The following is a 20002-nucleotide window of genomic DNA, read 5'->3' as shown; positions in this document are numbered from 1 at the left end:
AGGAATGCCTGGTCCCCCCCCCCCCCCCCACTTTCCCCCCAGCAAGTGCTTCTGCCCATCCCTACCATTATCTCATTCAGGTTTTAAAGGAGGATTTTGGAATATTCTTTTCTGTCTTTTGCTGTTATTATGCTTCTTTGCCACAATCATTCAACCATTTGTTCTTTCAAGTGATTTTTTAAAATACGTTTTCATTTGAATCAAATCTAGGTGACTTTTGGGTTCTGCAGCCAGGTGACATTCCTCCTTTTGCAAGGAGTTCTGAGGCTTGCTCACTATCTTTTTCTCATTTCTCAATTTATACTTTTATATCAGGGAACATGTTGATGCTTCTCTAAACTCTTTAAAATAATCCCATTTAATCTCATTTTCTACTCTTTCATTCTACCTCATATAATGTTGTGGAAGAAAGAAAATGGGAAAAGTTAGCAAGTTGAGTTGGAGTAGCTGGGACTGCTGAGCTATCACTCAAGGAGAACATTCTAATTGGAATGATGACCAGGAAAGACTGTTGAGAAAGGAGGAGACAAACTGAAATCTGGGTCTCTTTGCCTTGGAGACAGAAAGGAAGAAGGGTCCCAACTTGGGGACAGAAAGAAAGAAGGACGAAAGTCCAGCTCTCTCTGATTTCTCTGATGTGCTATAGTGACGGAATTTCCAGACCTGTTAACCAATTTTCCCAATCTGAACTCTATTCTACCATCCTCCAACCTAGGAATTATTCTAGTGGTAGGGAAAGCCCAAACCCTCTTTCTCTCCATTTCTTTATTTTTCTCTTCTTCCCCAATAAAACCCTTACTTAGTCTTAGAAAAGAGAAAAAGTTTTTATTTGAAACATCATAAAACTCACTCTGAGTTGATTTAGAGAGACCAACAGAAGAATCATCTGGAAGGGGAGGGAATAAAGGAGTGTGAAGGGAGGAGGAAGGGAGGTGATTGGCAGCTCTGATCTTAGTTATCATTCATCACTCAAATAATCCTTATTACAATTAGCCAACACAAGAATTCTGGATGTCAGTTTTAGCCACAAATATTCTAATTTCTTAGTCACAAACTTAACATTCCTGTATCTGATAACCTCTTGTCATTCTGTCTTTCTATAGATGCCTCTTCTCTCTAAAACCCATGCTTCGCCTTTCTTGAGACCTTTAATGCCTAAATTCCCCAGAACTTTCTCAGGACATGAGCTTTACTGTGACTTCATTTCCTTGTCTTTCTAATCTCAACCTAATAGCTTGATAATTCAATTCTGTACTATTTTTTACTTTTGAAGCCTTTGTTCCCAGCTCCAGATAGCTTTTTCTTGTCTTCATCTCTTTATGGCTACTGAACGTAACTGGAGGAAATGAAAAAAAAATTCATATCTCTTAGCTTCAGTCAGGATCCCCTGCAAAAGCTACTCCAAATCTCAAGCCTCCATATTTTTTCTTCCTTCACCCCACCCCATCACTTGAGGACCTCATCATATTTTATTGAGATTATTGAGGTCATTGGCCATAAGCTTCCTTTTCATTTCAGAACTCCTTGATATCATCCCACATTTTCCAGCCCATCTTCTACTCGTATGTCCAAGTGTCTGTCCCTGTACATACATGGTTGTGGCATTCTATATTGACAGTAGCATAAAATTTGAACTCCTTTCTTTAGCTTCTAAAGCCCTTTACGCTCTGAACTCAATCTTACTTCCTTTTAAAACTCTGCAACCCACCCTGTGATTCTGTGTTTTTCACTCCATCTCCCTCCTTCCTGCCTTTCCCTGATGGTTTCCCATTCCTGGAATGTATTCCTTCTTCATCTCTGCCTCAGAGAATCGTTCTTTACCTTCAGAATTCAGCTTAATATTAGTCTGTGTTTCTGATTCACTCTCCCTTATGTCTAGTCATCTTCCTCCCCAAGTGCCTCATATTGATTCTATTTATATTTATTTTCCATATACTTTCTGACTCCCTAGTTAGATTATAGCCTCTTTTGAGTGCGAGGATTATTTTATTTTTTGTTTTTGTATCACCAGCACTTGCCTACATATTAGGCATTTAATAAATACTTGATTTGAATTGTATTTTATTTTATTTTTAAACCCTTACTTTCTGTCTTAGAATCAATACCATGTATTGAGACCAAGGCAGAAGAGTGGTATTGATTTGAATTTTAATTAAAACACAACATGGTTTCCTCATGGAGAATTTTCCTGACATCCCCCCCCCCCCCCCATTGAGAACTTTACCATCTTGAACTTACTTTTCATTTTGTGTAGATATTATATTTATTTTATATATATATATATATAATATATAAATACATATTTATATATTATATATATTATATTTAATTACATATGTAGATTCTTTGATGATGATGATGATGATAATAGATTCTATGGGCAGCTAGGAGTAGATAGAGCACTAGTCCTAAAGTCAGGAAGATTCATCTCCCTGAGTTCAATTCTGACCTGAAACACATGTGTGAAGTGGCAGCTAAGTGTCACAGTAGATAGAACATCCAGCCAGGAGTCAGGAAGACCTGAGTTCATGTGCATCCTCAGACACGTACTTGTTGTTACTCTGGGCAAGTCACTTAACCCTTTACCTCAGTTCCTTCACCTCTAAAATATGCTAGAGGAGGAAATTGCAAGCCACTCCAGTGTCTTTGCCAAGAAAACTCCAAATGGGATCAGGAAGAGTTGGACATGCCTGAAAACAACTGAACAACAAAGAGCTTAATTTGCCTTTTTTTTGGTTTTGTTTTGTTTTCTCACAGAATTATGGCCTTGAAACAGATAATATGAAGAATTTGGTTCTGAAACTACGGGCCTCTTCCAATAACTTACAGAATTATATCAGCAGTAGGCGGAAAAGTGCATCTTACGATGGAAATTCTTCACGTAAACCTCCCAATGAATTCCTGACCTCTGTGGTGGAGCTCATTGGTGCTGCTAAAGCTTTGTTAGCCTGGCTTGATAGGTAAGTTTATTAATCTCCCTTTTCTTTTCCTGTCAAGTTGGGATATGAGATGCCTTCTTGACTTCCTTTTATTATAGGAAAATAAATTAATCCTTCTCACACGGACACCCCGAGATACAGATCTATGACAGACTTCAGAGTCCCCTTTGGAAAACCTTTAAAAGTGTCTTAGCAGCAGGAAGAGATACATCTCGGCTCTCTTTCAAGACTCAAGTTATTTTAAAGACTACATGCTGTTAGACGCTAAAATTTGGTTGGCATGAATCCTGTTGACTTTTGGTAGTCTGCTAAATCTCCAGTCCATTTTGGCTCTGTCCTTAATTCATCAGTGTACTTTCTCTAGTTCTAATGCCAGTCAGAATAAAGTTTTACTGTTACACAATAGGAAATGGTTATATCCATCCATCCATATATACGTGTGTATGTACATATATGTATATGTCTGTATATATATGTACTTATATATAAAACAAATGGATTTAACTTTATAACCCATAGACTTATAAATGTGTCATGCCTATTAGTTGACAGAGCTAGGAGTCTAGTACACTTCTTATTGAAAGGAAAGCTTTCTTTCATTCTCTTTTCGTTTTCCAGGACCCCATTTACAGGGATCACTGACTTCTCAGTGACCAAGAACAAAATCATTCAGCTTTGCTTGGATCTGACCACCTCAGTTCAGAAGGTCAGTTAATTCTTTCTCCTTTTGCCTCTCCCTTTCTCAGCTCCCTCTTCTATCAAATGAACTTTTCCTCCCTTTTTAAAATAGGTAAGAACCTCATTGTTAACATGACTTAAAATGCACAGTCAAAACAGAAAAAACAATGACCGTCTGATCATCTTTGCCTGACTTTCTGGTTTTTCTTTCTTTAAAAAGGTGATAAAATAGCTTCTGCTCAAGATATAGAAGATTTTATATTTTTCTATAGAAATTGAAGAAGTGCAATTCGAAACTCTTTCGCTTATTTTGATTGATATATGGCATTTCCTGATTTCTCTTTAGGTCTCATCTAGTTCTTAAAGTTATCTTCTTTACAAAGGACCTGAATTTCATTTTTATTTTATTTTATTTGGAAATTTTTATTTAATTAATTAATTTAGAATATTTTTCCATGGTTACATGATTCATGTTCTTTCCTTCCCCACCTCCTCCCATGGCCAACATGCGATTCCATTGGGTTTTACATGTGTCAGGGACCTGAATTTCAGAAAGGCTATTTATTGGATAAATAAATAAAATTCACCCCTCTGGTACTATTACTATATTTAAGTGTTTTGGAATATCAGTTTCCTCGTGTTAAATAAAAAGTTTGTACTTCATCTTAGGATCATATATAGGGTATATATGATATGCTCTGTATTTAGAACTGGAAGGGATATTGGAGGCCATGTACTCCTCATTTTACAGACAGGGAAACTGAGGCCATCAGCTTGGATTTTGAGTAGGGAAGTATCCTGTTAAGAGCTAATCCCAACTACTGGGGAGGAGATTTGAGTTGGCATATTTCTTGAGATCTCACTAAGTTGGGTCTGTCAAGTCCCTGTGAGCCAGTGAGGTGGGGAAATGGGACCAGATTGCCTAAGGAGGAATAAACTAGTCCTTGTTGAAAATAGTGCCAATTAATAGTAGGATTGGGTCTGGGAGTAGTCCTTATATCTTTAAGCCAAGCAAACAAAAACAGAAACAAGGAGGCCTTAGATGAAGCAACTTGCACAACAAGATCATGCTAGGTAGTAACAGCCAGTACTTGAATGATCTCTTAGGATTCTTTCAGTTCTAATATTTTATAATTCTGTCCATTCTACAATTACTCCGTGTTCATTTGCAAAACAAAATTTGACAACAGGTTCTAAGATCAAACTAGAAAAGAGAAGGAATATTACTCTACTCGCTGCTGACCATACTACTTCAGAACCCAAACATTTGTGATTCCAAACAATGGTTGATTTTGAGTTTTTTCCTCTTAGACTAAAAAATTGCATTTTGAATGTGCCCAGTCCTTGTTCTTGTGACACTGAGCTGCTAACCATCTTGCAGTTTACTTAATGTTTATGTACTTTTGGAAAGTGCTTTTAAAATATGTTTTTGAAAAGATACTCAAAAGATCTAAAGTAACTGTGTCCACACTCCAGCTTTGATCTGATTGACAGCTGGCTTTTGGTAAAGGATGTATCATATACAGCCAAAAGATAGTGGCATCTTCTCTCTGGCTTTTTTCTTCCACAAAATGGTTTCATTCCTTTTTTGCTGGTGTTATTTCTTGTTAGAATTGATTTGTAAGAACTGTTTAAAGATTAACTTGAATAGTAGATGGTTAAGGGATTAAAAAAAAATGAATTGGTATAGAGAATTCCTTGTGAGGTACTTGTTCTACCAATGCAGGTGGACATTTTCTTTGCAAATTATAGTCTAAGATGCTAGAGCCAGGGAGAGACTTAAGTGATTTGCCTAGTCTGTGTTTAGAGACAAGACTTAAACCCAAGTCTTCCTGACTCAATACCACCACTGTATCCATTTTACCAAGCTGCTTCACTTCAGTGATAAATGCTTTAAACAGAACAAGCTAGTCTGTTCATAGGACAAATCTGTTTTGTTGTGAAATTTTTTTTTCATGGTTGGTGGTTTATGTATGGTTTGGCTTACCAGTTTACTGTGATAGCACTATGTGTAGTTAGTATGGTTTGAAATATGAGTAATGGCAGTAATTATGCTGTTAGATTTAAGAGGAATCTAATTGCATATTATACTTGGCTAGTTATTTACTTCAAGTCAGGGTAGATGTTGACTGCCCACCTGGAATGGAACTTTTAGGTTCTCTTTTAGGTAACTTTTCTCTTTTAGGTAAACTGATATAGCTATTGGTATGACTCAGTGGCTCTTTTATTCCCAGGGGACAACCATGAACCTGAGGATTCTTGCTGCATGATTTCTAACCTGCAATAAAGATAGCCCTTTCTTTCAGATGTCATGGGATTTGTCATTACATTACAACCTGCTAACTTTTTTTTTTTTAAGTAATTTGTGGGTTTTGAGGCACACTGGAAAAATGAAATTTTACTGTCAGGATTCTGACCTATCCTAAGAAGTTGAATGATAAAAATATTACTGACCCCCCTTCCCCCCTCCCCCCCCCCCAAAAAAAAACCCATTAAAAAAAGAGAAAAAAGAAATTGAATCATCATTCAATGGTGGGCATTTTACACAGGATAGTAAGAATTCCATATATATAATGTAGTATTGATAGTAAGTTTCCTCTAACAATTCCTTCCTTTTCTTCTAGTAACTCTTATTTGGTCTTTCCTTCTTTTATGGGTCCTACACCTGGGTTTCTTTGGGCCCATTAGACATTGCCATTTAAAAGTTCCTATTGGAGTCTCAAGCTCAGTTTGTCCAAAATCAAAGTTTTCGTCTCTTTCAGACTTACACATTTATGTAAATGGCAGCACCCTTCTGTTCAGTCACCTAGGATCAAAACTTGTGCCATCTTATATGCCTCCATTTCCTTTCTAATCATATCTAGTACCTCTCCATATCCATGGATTCTACTTTTGAACTGTCACATTTTTCTTAGTTTAAAAATTTTTTTATTTTAATAACAAATTCCAAAGTCATATTATCAATATCATCTCCCTCTCTTTTTCCCACCCTCTTCCCAGAGCTGTCACATTTTTCTGTCCTATTTGTACTATCATTTTAGTTCATGACTTCCTCACCTGGACCTGCTATATGAGCCGTATAAAAATCCCTACCCATCTGCATAATTCTTATCCAGCTTATTCCCCACTTAAAAGTTCCCCACGTAAGAAAACTTGGATTCAATCCGAGGATCAAATATAAAGTCTAAACCTGTTAACTCGGCATATAAGACATTTAATTTGGCCCCAGACCAATTTTCCTCTTAAACTACCTCAAATTAAGTTGTACTGCTTGTCATTTCCTATATATATCCCGTGTTTTCATAGTTCTCTACTTACTGCTCCTTATCCTAGAAATATTCTTCCTCTCTGATCTCCAAGTGTTGAAATTCTTCCAATTCATCAAGCCTCTACTCAAATACCACTCTGTACATGAATGATACCAGAGAAACATTTTTTTTTCAGCATATTAAAAATTCTTGCGGAATTACATTGAGTAGCCTTCAGAGTAAATCTTTCTTATTTGAATTTAGAAATCCTCAGAATATATATTACTCCTTTGTCACTCTTCTCAGTTTTTCTTTTCCTCTACTTAATAAGAATGGTTTTCTTTTCTGACTTGGATAATAGCAAATTTGTTTCACTTGACTTTTTTTTTTTTCATATAGGAGATGGGCATTAGATTCCCATCTTAAGGATGATGTTAGACTAGATTATTCTCAAGGTGACTTTAAGATTCTATAACTCCATAGATTTGTCTGAAAGAATTAAAAGTGGAATTGTGTGAGATACTCTTATCAGTGTATCTTTTATGCAGTAGTCAGCAGGTCTGTGAAATTTTAAGGTTTACACATCTAAGGTTGTACAAAGGGGAATGGCAGTAGGAGAGCGAAGAAGAGAAGTAAAGAGTTGTTAATCCATTTTGGGGTAGAATTAAGAAGGGAAAGAATAGAAAATTGAAACAACAAGAGTGAGGGAAACTGGGGAGAGGGGGATTAAAAATGTAGCATCAGATGTGAAGTCAGAAAACTTGGATTCAGGATTCTTCTCTGTTACTTTACTAGCCATGAGCTAGTAAAGTAGATTCAAGTAGGTTACTTCTTGGTTTCTTCCTTCTGGCTTCTTGCCAGATGTTCTGAAGCTACAACTTTCCTTCCTTCTTTCTTTCTTTCTTTCTTTCTTTCTTTCTTTCTTTCTTTCTTTCTTTCTTTCTTTCTTTCTTTCTTTCTTTCTTTCTTTCTTTCTTTCTTTCTTTCTTTCTTTCTTTCTTTCTTTCTTTCTTTCTTTCTTTCTTTCTTTCTTTCTTTCTTTCTTTCTTTCTTTCTTTCTTTCTTTCTTTCTTTCTTTCTTTCTTCCTTTCTTCCTTTCTTCCTTTCTTCCTTTCTTCCTTTCTTCCTTTCTTCCTTTCTTCCTTTCTTCCTTTCTTCCTTCCTCTCTTCCTCCCTTCCTCCCTTCCTCCCTTCCTCCCTTCCTCCCTTCCTTCCTCCCTCCCTCCCTCCCTCCCTCCCTCCCTCCCTCCCTCCCTCCCTCCCTCTCTCTCTCTCTCTCTCTCTCTCTCTCTCTCTCTCTCTCTCTCTCTCTCTCTCTTTCTTTCTTTCTTTCCCTCTCCACCTTCCTCCCTTGTTCCCCCCTTCTCCCCTTCCTCCCTTTCCTTCTTTCCTTCCTGAGATCCTATCATGAGATAGGCCCTGAAGAGAAAATAAAAAGGAATAGGAAGGCAGTGGGGAACAGTAGATAATGTATCAGTATTATGATGTGTATATGTGTGTGTGTGTGTATGTATATATATGTGTGTGTGTATATATATATATATGTATGTATGTATGTATGTATATAAATTATGAAATGCCAATACATTCCACTCCCAATTTAGCCTTGTGATATCATTTATTTCTCTTCAAAAACAAACGATGAACAACTACAGCCTTACAGGTTGTCCTAAATTGTCTCTGCAGAACCTAGGAGAAGGAAATGATGCAATGAGATTTTAGAATAGATTTTTCCTGCTTATCATGTCACTCTTTCTGTGACAGTGACTTTTTCCCAGTAATTTTGTGGGGGGGGGGGGCGGAGAGAAGATCCTTCTGGCTTCTTGCCAGATGTTTTGAAACCACACCTGCAACCACTTCCTCTAGTCTTCATGGAACAGATCGTGGGAACCCATGCTCACTAGTGGTATAAGGATGGGGAGTGTCTGCTCTCTCAAGCTGGCTTGGGCAGTTTTGGGTGGCAGAAAGGTCATTGTAGTCACTTGGTTTTGTCTATACATGAATAACCCTTTGCTGGTAGCAGTCTATTCCATGGGAATTGGAGCTCTGAGGTCAAATCTCTATTAGAAGACATGAGCCTTCTGAATTGGTCTCTGTGTCAAAGCGTGATCTGGCACACAAGGATGCTATGTCTGTAAATTAATGCTTTTAAAGCATAGAGATTCATAATGAAAGACCAGAAATACAAACCATTAGTTTTATGATAGCATAGAAGCCTGCAGATTTTCTAAACTGATTGTTAGTAATTCCTACCATCTCAGTTAGTTGGTTATTAAGTGATAACCCATCTTGACTGATTGGCTCTTTGGGCCTCATTTTCCAGTTGAGGAAGGCAGTTCAGGTTCATCCCAACTCTATTATTCTAATTCTAAAAAGTTCTACCAGTTCTATTTAGTCTTCTTAATCTGTCTCTGCCCTCTTCCCTCCCATCCCCTTGCCACTTCCACTGCCAACACCCCCTTTGAGACCCTTCTCACCTCTTGTCTAGACTATTTATAGTTGGCATTTGCTCCCTCTATTCTCTCCTTTAAAATCTGTCCTTCAGACGGCTGTCAAAGTAATCTGTCTAACGCAGAGGTTTGATCATGTTACTACCCTGCTTAAAAGCCTTCAGTATCTCCCCATTGCCTACTGAGTAAAAAATAAACTACTTAACCTGATGTTCAACTCCTCCATCTGGCTCAGACTTTCCTTTCAATCCTTTTAAATATTTCTTCATGTATTCCCCTTTGTGACTCTAGTCAAATGGGATCTACAGTCTACTTTCCAATCTCTTCCAGACCTCTGGTATTTAGGTGCCTTTGTTCATACCTTCTCTTGTACCATAAATGAACATTCTCTGCCTCTCTTTCCTCCTTCATTCTCATAGGTACCTTTTGACATTTCTCTTCTTTAAGGACTGATTTGGGTGTTATCTTTGAAAATTGTGCAACATTTGCCTGTCATATCTTTTGCCAGAATTCATGCTTTTCTCCTAGAATTTCTAAGGCCATAGTGGCCTGTTTACTTTTTTTTTCTTTCCAAATTACATGTATTTAATCATTATCCAAGCTATAATGTTATTGATATTGGGGATGGGGCAGCTAGGTGGCATACCATATAAAGCACTGGGCTTAAAATCAGGAAAATCTGAGTTCATATCAAGCTATAGATACTTATTAGTTTTCTGATCCCGGGCAAGGAATTTTACCTTTCTTTGCCTCTGTTCCTCACTTGTAAAATGGGGGCACATTGGAGAAAGAAATGGCAAACCATTCCAGTATCATTGCCAAGAAAACTTCATGGACAACTCTGTAGAGTAATGAAGAGTCAGACCTGATTTGCTAGGTGATGTAGTAGATAAAGTTCCAGACCTGGAAGACCTGAGTTCAAATTTGCCCTCAGACCCTTGGGAGTTGTATGGCCCTGGGCAAGTCACTTAACCCTATTTGTCTCAGTTTCCTCATCTGTAAAATGAGTTGGAGATGGAGAGGACAAACCATGCCAGTATCGTTGCCAAAAAAAAATTGGTATTTTGAAGAGTCAATAAAAAAGGGGTAACTTCTGGATGAGGAAAGGTCAGTCCCTTGTCTGCAAGTTCTAATTCTAGAGAATTAGTTGCCTGAGAGCCCTAAGAGGTTAAGTAAATTCTCCAGGCTTACATAGCTAGTACTCATCAGAGGTGGGTCTTCAACTGGGGTTCTTGGCCTCTACATTATTTCTTCATTCATTATTGAAGCTCTTTCACTAATCTCTTCCAGTTGTGTGCATATTTCATCCCCTTTATTAGATTATAAGCTCCTTCAGGTAAAAAACTCAGCTAATTTTCATTTCTTTTATTTCTAGTACCTAGAAAATGATAATTGCTTAGTTGAGCTAGATTAGATTTACTCAATATCCCTGGAATTTAGGTTAAAAAATTTACATTTGTAGTTATGAATGTATATCAGATAACACACCAAATTGTATGCTTATAAAAATGTATTACCTAATGGAAAAGCAATAAAGTATTTCCTGGAGTACTTAGAAGCTTCTTGAGGGTGAACCTAAACTCCCTCCCTCCTTCCCTCCTTCTTCAAGGCAAAAGAGAAGCAAAGCCTAGCCAAATGGGACTAAGGGACTTGCTCAGGGCCATATACCTAGGAAATGTTTGAGTTCAAATTTGAGGGTACAGACTATCTTTTGCCTCTTTTTGTATCCATAAGGCTTACCATAGTGTCTGGGACATAGTAGGCACTTAATCAGTGTTTATTGATTGATGGATTTCTGAATCTTTTATGATCAACACATTCTACTTCCATTAACATGTCAAAATTTGCTCCAATATAGTTTCCCCCCTTAAGGCTTATTTAAGATTTTTCATCTTTTTATCCTTCATATCTTGGGCTCAAATATTTATCAAATTGTATTGGACTCAGTAATACGATATTCTCCTAGCAAGAATTAATTTTTTCTCAGAAACATACATATTGAGAACTTAAAATAGAAATCAATTGCTTGTTGTTTTTTTTTTTCTTTAATATCTCTCCCAGTAAATATAGGGGAGTTTTAAAAAATAAACACTGGTGCTTTTTGTAATTTCTTGCTACACTTTTGCCATCCTTCCTAGGAGGCTTCTCGTCACAAATGCAATTTAAAGTAAAAATAGCTGAATCAGATTCAATGTACAGCCCTCTACCCATGTAGTTCCATACTTTTCCTTCCTTCCTTCCTTCCTTCCTTCCTTCCTTCCTTCCTTCCTTCCTTCCTTCCTTCCTTCCTTCCTTCCTTCCTTCCTTCCTTCCTTCCTTCCTTCCTTCCTTCCTTCCTTCCTTCCTTCCTTCCTTCCTTCCCTCCTTCCCTCCTTCCCTCCTTCCCACCCTCCTGTAGAAGAGAAGCAAATCCTAGCCAAATGGGATTAAAGGACTTGCTCAGGGTCATATAGCTAGGAAGTGTCTGAGTTTCAGATTTGAACACAGGACCTCTGGTCTCCAGGTCTAACTTACTAAGCCACCTAGCTACCCCAATTGGTTTCTTTTTAGTAGTGATGGAGAAAAGTAAGTTAAACAGGAAGAAGAATGGTAGGACATCCTTAGAAAAGCATATTTGAGTTGGAACATGAGTAGTTTTAGAGAATGCAACTTCCCAAGTTTTTTCACTTCTGCCATAGGAATTCCATCTTCAAGAGGTAACTTTTCAAATTATCTGGTAGGAGAAAGTTAAGAGTTTCTTGAAAGAAAGACGTCTACATATATGATTCTTCAATTCCTGTGGAATGAATTGCCTGCCTCTTTTTCACCCATTACCAGGGCACTTTGTTCTGTCTCCTGTAAGTCATTCTCTAGACTTAAGTGAAATTCATCCTCTGGCCAACCAAAAGTTGTTTGTTGGTTTTCTTTATGTACTGTGAAATAATATTCAGCCTTGGAGAACATTCCCATTGAGTCTTATAGTGCCAACTAAAGCTTGGCTTTAGGCAGCCAAGTAAGGCTTACTTCATTTCTGTGAAAAACCTTAAATTCAAATGGCAAAAGTAGAACATGTGTTTAAGCATTTTTCAGTTTGGCTACTTTTAAAGAGGACAATAGTGATTTTTGTAATTTGACAGCTGGGTTCATTCAGTGTTCAAAATCTTTCGTACCTAAGCTAGGTAAATAATGCTTTGCATTCCAAGTCTTCTTTTATTTATTGTCCTCAATAACATGCTCTCAAGAGGAATTTTTTTTGGCACCATGTTAACGAATGTTTTGTTAAAACATTTTCCACTTCCACGGTATTATTGACTTTAATCTAGACATTGCTTAAAATTACCTGGTATGGCTTAGTTTTCCAATGTCCATTATTTGGAAGATATTCTTAGAGGCAAGCACAGAGCTTGAAACTTCTTGTGGCTTGTTAATACCCTGACTACAAAAAGAAACTTTGGGTCACCCATGACTTTTTGACCAGAGATGCTATGTTGATTCTTCTTGGCTTCTGACTCACTGTTCTTCAAGCATGTGCAGAGAATAAATGAAATGATTAATTAACTACAATCCTTCTGAGAATTAAGGTGACTTTTTTTTCCAGTAGATTCCTAGTGAATGGTCAAGAGGAATTATCCAGGAAACCCAGAGACCCTATTTGTCTCTCCCTTGCCCCTTTTCCAATTCCTAAGATCCCACCATTACCACTAAATATCATATGGTCTTGGATTTAGACTTTAAATATTAAATTTCCTTTTACTCTTAAATCAATTCATGTTTGTTTAAATTTGAAGGCTGAAGATTGGGTGTTTAATATATTTTATGAACATATGTTCTCGGTTTTTATTTTTAAAACAGTTGGTATCTGACATGTTGTTGGGGCCCCAGATTGATAGATGAGACCTGTTGTTAAAAAGATGCTACTTCTTTAAGATCTTGAAGTTATCTTGTTTTTTTCTACAATTCTTTCATCTTTCTGCTACTCAGAGAATTTATAGCCTGTATCATTCTCCATGTCTCCCATTTATTTCTCTGATGATTAGATTGAGAGCTAGTCCAGAGACGGGAGGTCCTAGGTTCAAATCTGGCCTCAGACACTTCCTAGCTATGTAAACCTGGGGAAGTTACTTAACATTCAGTGCCTAGTTCTTACCACTCTTCTGCCTTGGAACCAATTGATTCTAAGACAGAAGTCAAAGATTTTTAAAAAATGAAAAAACCTGTTGGAGACTTTGATATAGTACTTGATAGTAGAGTGAATTAAGATAAAAATCTTTTTTTTTTTAAAGGAAGAAAAAAATTTCCATCAACTAGAAGTTTAAGGGGAAATTTGGTGGAAATTGACTCTCATAAAAAAGGTTTTATTTCTTATATTTAACTATTTTATGTTTTAACTATAATTTCTTTGATTTTTTTTTCTTTTTTTAGGATTGTCCTGTGGTTGAAATGGAGGATAAAGTTGTAAATGTTGTAAGTATATATCCGTATCATTCTTTTCCCAAATTTTAAAATAAATAATTGAAAGATGGAGGGAAGGAATAAAAGATGAACTGAGCCAAGCTCTTTACAGATATCTCAGCAGCTTAAATATTGCAGCAACAAAGGCTAACACAGGTAGGTAATGGTACAGTGAGTAGAGTGCTGGGCCTGGAGTCAGGAACACCTTAGTTCAAATCTTACCTCAGACACCAGCTGTCTGACCATGGAGAAGTCACTTAATCTGTTTACTTCAGTTTCTTTAACTGTAAGATAGGAATAAAATGTCTCTACCTCACAGAATTGTTGTGAGGAACAAATGAAGTGATATTTGTAAACAAGCACTTTGCTCAGTGCCTGGAACTGAGTAGACACTATATATGTTTTGTAGAATTTAAATTAATGTCCAATACTCCAGGTATTATATGTTATAAAGTTTATTGATCATCACTTGAAGTAAAAGAATATAAAGGCAATTATCTAACAAAATCTAAAGCCATGTGAATAGATTCTCCTGTCATTCACTTCATACCACCTCTACCAAACCGATGAGAGAGAGAGAGAGAGAGAGAGAGAGAGAGAGAGAGAGAGAGAGAGAGAGAGAGAGAGAGAGAGAGAGAGTGGGGCTATACAAAATTTATAAGCTCCCTATGTCATGAGGTTATGTGAGGAGGAGAGTGGGGCAATGGGAATTGTATTTTTTAGGGTAACAGATTCTAATTACACTATGCCCCCGTGATTCCTGTGGAAAACGAGCATGTAGAAATCTCCCAGACTTACATGCCTAGTTTCCCCATGGAATCAGTACACATAACCAACTTACATCTCTAAAAGATCTATAACTATAAGTACATACAATATTGTACGTTCTAAGGGAAATTACAGTAATTTGGGGATAAGAGGGAAATAAAGAGAACAAAATCAATAATTGCTAGGTGCATTGACAAAAAGCCAGTTAGGGGACAATCCCCTTTGTCATAAGAGTTTACATTCAGAATAAATATGTTCAATTGTTTACATCACACAAGTTCATTCTCGATCTTCTGATGCAGTGGAGGTTTCTTTATGGCACTTTCTCCAAACAGTTCATTTCCTTGGTTCAAGGAGTTAGCAAGCTTCTGTTCGAGAAATTTTTTTAAAACAAAATTTTAAAATCTTGGGTTTTATGAAAAATACAACCCCCTCTGCCCCCAGAAGAGGGTGTTGACCAACATCCAGATCAACTCAAGATACATGGGTTGAGTTATGGTGTGTATAAATCATGTTAAAAGAAAATCAAATCATTAAAAAAAAAGACAAATAGGAGAAAAAATTAAACTTTGGGAGAAAAGAAAAAATTTAAATTTAAACCAAAATATCAAGATCTACGTATATAAAAATTTCTGAGTAAACAAGAATAAATCCATAACAAGCTCTTAAATCAGAGTCTAATTAACATGGTCTTTGTCCCACAAGTATGTAGGACAAATGCAGTAATATTGCATTTAACCATTGACAGCTAGGACTACAGGGAATTGCTATACTATAAGAGAGAAAAAAGGACTAGATTATGAAGTAAAAGGAAAGTATGTTTCCCTGGTCTGATTTTACCATCACTCTCAAGGATAGGGGAGCCAGGATGGTAGCCAAACTTAGGTACTTGTCTGAATGTGGCATGGGGAAAACCTGCATCTGATGTATGTCAAACAGCTGCAACCTCAAACCTCAAACAAGTCCTCTGTCTTGGTGCAGATCTTATCAATACCACTAGGATTGGTTGGTTTCCTTGACCTTGTGCTCATAGTCACTGTGCAGATTAACTTTGTGCTTTCTTGGCATTGTGCAATGGCTGTTCTATAAGCCCTTCTCCTGGAATCAGACACAATCATTAATCACAGTCCCATAACATTTATCAAACAATGGCAGGTTTCCATAGTCTAAAGCTTTTGGGTGTGCATTAATATTAAAACAAATGTACATTTTAAAATTATTATGTTGCAAAACAAAAAAAAAATACTGATTATTGTACTTTAAGTACAAGAAATAAAGAAAAAAAAGTCAAATTTTCTATTGAACATAAAAAGAAGAGCAATAATAAAATAAAATTTAGGAATTCAATGTGTTCCCCAAAATAGTGTCCACTTGTCTATGGACTTTTATCTCCAATGCATGTGACAGAATACAGTTAATCAGTTTCAATAGAAGGTACTCTTTTTACATGAGAGCAATGAATCCAAGAGTCCTTTTCTCCAATTTTTTATAGCTGTTGGAGTGGTTAAAAGTACTTAAATTGGACTTTCCCAGGCAGGCTTATTTGTTCTAGTGAAAGATCTATAGATCCTGCTTGTACTGTAGTTCTGAATTCCTGGAGTTCATGTAATTTTTTCTGCAATTCCTATATATTGGAAGCAATAGAAGTGTACCCTCAGTAATGATGTATATGCAGGAGAAAAAGGCTTAGCCTATATAGGGGATGTCCAAAAAGCATCTTAGATGGTTGGATGTGTAGATCTCCCTTGGGCCTGCTTCTCAATAAAATAAAACTAGAAGGAGAGCTTCAGGTCATTTAAAATGCATCTTAGTGCATAATTTGCTGATCATAGTTTTAATCTCTCTGTTCATTCTTTCAACTTCGCCTGAGCTCTGGGGATGATATGGTACATACAATTTAGGAGTTATCCCCAAACAGGAATAAATTTGGGACGAAACCAAATCAGTAAAATGAGTCCCCCTGTCTGAATCAATTTGTACTGGCAAGCCAAAGCAAGAAATAATCTCTTTTAAGAGTACCTTGGCAACAAAAACTGCTGTGGCTCAGGCAGTAGGAAATAATTCTAGCCACCTGGTTAGCTGATCCAGTATGACTAGACAAAATTTATAACCTCCCTACATCAACATATAATGTGAGGAGAGTGGGGTTCTGGGAATTGTAGTTTTTAGGGTAACAGATTCTAATTACACAGTTTATTTCCTTCTTATTCCTTTCCCTTCATTTATTAGGTAAGGATCACATTAATTGAAGTAAGGGAATTGGGAATTCCCAACTAGGGTTAAAGGGAAGTATAAATAGGGTTTAAGAAAGACAAATAACAATAGTAACAACAAAAAATAAAAACACCCAGCCTACAGCCAACATATCTGATCTGAAATTCTGGACAATGACATATGTAGTATTTTCCCTATCTTATGAATATCTCACACAGATATAGTTAATTCTGAGTAGCTATCTTAAAAAAAAAGTCGTTATCTTGTTAATGGTAATGAAACATTGATCTAATGAACTTTATTCTAATGTATTCTTTTAGTTTAAGTTTTTGGGAAAAATATGTTGGTAGAAATCTTGTGACCCAGGGAAAGTACCATAAATTTTTTTTTTTTGCGCATTTAGTAACTATTCATCATCACTTCCTCCTTTTGACATAAACCAGGCTAGGCTCCTTGATAAGGCTTTCCTTCTGCTGATGAGGAATTTAGCAACACAGTTACTATAAATATATTTTCCATAAATAGGGAAGCTTAAACAAATAAGAGGAATTTTTAAAGCATGACTTCTTGGACTTCTCCCCCTTCTGCTTCTTAAAAGAAAAATTAATCTTTGGAATTCCTTCATTCATCAGCACTTAAATTCTGCAAGTGGGTATTTAGTAATGTGGGCATTAAGTTAACTATGTGATGAGAAGCAGCTTACTGCCTTGTAGATCTGGCCTTGGAGGGAGGAGGCTCTGCAGTTAAGTACTGCCTCTCTCTTTGTGACTAGGTACAAACCACTTAACCCTTTTGGTGCTTCCAGATAAATTACAGAAACTGTAATTGCTGATCTACATCATAAGAGAGTTTTCAAACTGAGAGTACTCCACATGATTGAATAACAAGTCCAAATCTAAAAATAATAGGTCTGAAGCTTACTTATTTAAAAAAAAAAACCCTCTAATCTGTGGCTTTTTTGAGGATCCCATTTGATGGCAACCTTTAAAGGTTACGTGTACTATCAAAGTAGAAATTTAAAGCTAAGAAAAATCTAGTGGGGGTGAAGTGGGGAGGGAGACATCAACAAATTTCTGAAAACTTTACCATTTGGTCATTCCCAAAGGCTATATTAGGGAATTGGAAGGCCTTGCCCAAGTAGAATTTCTTTTCTTCCATTTATTTTTTAATCTCTTACCTTCTGTCTTAGAATCAATACAGGTATCTGTTCCAAGGCATAAGAGCAGTAAGGACTAGGCAGTGGGGTTAAGTGATTTGCCCAGAATCACACAGCTAGGAAGTGTCTTAAGTCAGATTTGGATTCATATTTTTCCAACTCTAAGACTGGTACTTTTATGTACTGACCACCTTGCTGCCTCTCCAAGTAGAATTTCTATCCATTGTTCAGCCTTACCTTAGTGGAAAACAAGGGTCTTAACACGTGGTTGTATTCTTTAGTAGCAGCAAATATGGGTTAATAAAGAGACTTCATTTATAAACTTATAAATTATTCCTCACCCCCTTTAATCCCCAGGCACATTGTGCCATATTGATATATGAAGATACTTCCTTTTTTAGGGAGTAAAGTATAGTAAGATAACTTGCCAGGCATAATTGCTGAAATGAATGAAAGCTAGAACTGTAGATTATAATTGAATCGTGTGTTTATTTGTAAGTAACCTTTAGCAATAATTTGATTATTAACTCAGCCATTTTTATTTCTTTCCCCTATAATAAGTCCAAGGTCCTAAATAGCATTTGTGATAAGACCATCAGATCAGCTACAGATCCAGTCATGAGCCAGTGTGCCTGCTTGGAGGAAGTTCATTTACCCAATGTTAAACCTGGAGAAGGCTTGGTAAGTCTTCCAGTATTGTTTCTAAGTAAAATGTCATCTTGCTTGGCAGATAAAGTGATTATTATATTAGTGATTACTCAACCACAGTTTTCAAAGTGAACCTGTATTATACTCAATCCCACTCCTTTTTGCATTTATGTCTGTGAACTTGTACTATACTGAGGTTTATTTTGCATCAATTTAAATGTAAAATGAAAAGTAGAATTGAATGAAATTGTCGCATGCATGATGAAGGTGTTTTCTTTATCAGTTGGGTTTGAGGAGAATTTATAGCAGTGCCCAGCACTCTGATGTGCTGATAAAGATGGGAATGCTTTACTTAAAGAAAAGATGAACTTTTTAGGGCAAGGAAAAAAACCCCAAATAAAAGCATGGTGATCAGTGCCTTATAAACCCCCAAGAGATGTTGATTTGATTAGCTTGTGAGAAAGCTTCAGCCTGAAAGAAAAGTTCCATCTGCTACTTCAGGAGCTCCACGATCAGACTTAAAGATTGTAAAGGGACATCAGTAAAAATCTGCCAGGTCCCAGAGTCTATATATTAGTTAAATGTTTGAGGCATTTGCTAGGGAATGAGAGTGGATTCTAATCTTAGTTTGTAAGGGAATCTAGAATGCCTCATTGATCAAAACATTAGGACTGGAGTCAGGAAGGCTCATATTCCTGAGTTCAAATCTAGCTTCAGTCACTTAATCCTGTTTGCCTTAGTGTCTACACCTGTAAAATGAGCTAGAGAAAAAAATGGCAAAGGACTCCAGTATCCCGCCAAGAAAACCCCAAAAAGGGTCCCCATGAAAAACAACAGAACAGCAAGATTTAAAGCAAAAGGTAGTCAGTCAGTCAACAAGCAACAGAATAATTTAATCAGTCTTCTTGGAACAAATATTTTAGAAAATCAAGTTTGGAAATGAACATGAGAGACCTGCATTGTCAGAGAATTGGAGGGGACTGTATGGGAAGGGAGTTACTTATGTAAATGGCACTCAAAACCAAGTGGGAATTTGTGCTTCTGAATGTGCAGGGGAAAGGATCTAAATAGAAAAATTATTATAAATGAACTTTGCAGAAAAATAATGGAGAAGGAAGCCTTGGAGGGCATATTGAGCATTTCATGGTTGGTGTGATATAGAATCTAGGGAGTTCTAGGTTCCTTAGCTGGTGATTGAAAATAGATCTGAAGATGAGTTCATATAAGGTGGATTGAGGAAGGGTAAGGTAGGGAGCCAGGGGGAATTGGAGGCTTTATGTGGAATTAAATAAACGTTTTCAAAGCAAAGAGTAGACAAGAATCTACATTTTTTTTCTAATCAAGTCAGTGTATTGTCTGAACTCTCAGAAAGACCTAATTGTTTTTCAGAGTATCTTTTATATTCTGCTTGGTGTGATGGTGGTCCCAAAGCATTCCTCTAATACTGTGTCTTAACTAGCCTTGTGCTTT

The 20002-nt window shown here is 36.7% G+C and overlaps 1 protein-coding gene across 8 annotated transcripts in view; it reads left to right on the top strand.

Moving 5' to 3' along the window:
• CNKSR3 (CNKSR family member 3) overlaps window positions 1-20002 on the top strand; it is a 138936-nt gene that overhangs the window by 94108 nt on the left and 24826 nt on the right. For all 8 annotated transcript variants that reach the window (XM_056818967.1, XM_056818969.1, XM_056818964.1 and 5 more), the window contains 4 exons: window positions 2758-2960; window positions 3558-3645; window positions 13717-13758; window positions 18446-18565. In XM_056818967.1, the coding sequence (XP_056674945.1) occupies window positions 2758-2960; window positions 3558-3645; window positions 13717-13758; window positions 18446-18565 (453 nt within the window). The remainder of the gene's footprint in view (window positions 1-2757; window positions 2961-3557; window positions 3646-13716; window positions 13759-18445; window positions 18566-20002) is intronic.

Source organism: Monodelphis domestica, chromosome 2 (assembly GCF_027887165.1).
Source record: "Monodelphis domestica isolate mMonDom1 chromosome 2, mMonDom1.pri, whole genome shotgun sequence".
Lineage (NCBI taxonomy): Eukaryota > Metazoa > Chordata > Mammalia > Didelphimorphia > Didelphidae > Monodelphis > Monodelphis domestica.
The sequence above is the reverse complement of the archived record's forward strand: the minus strand, read 5'-3'. Positions and strand labels throughout refer to the sequence as shown.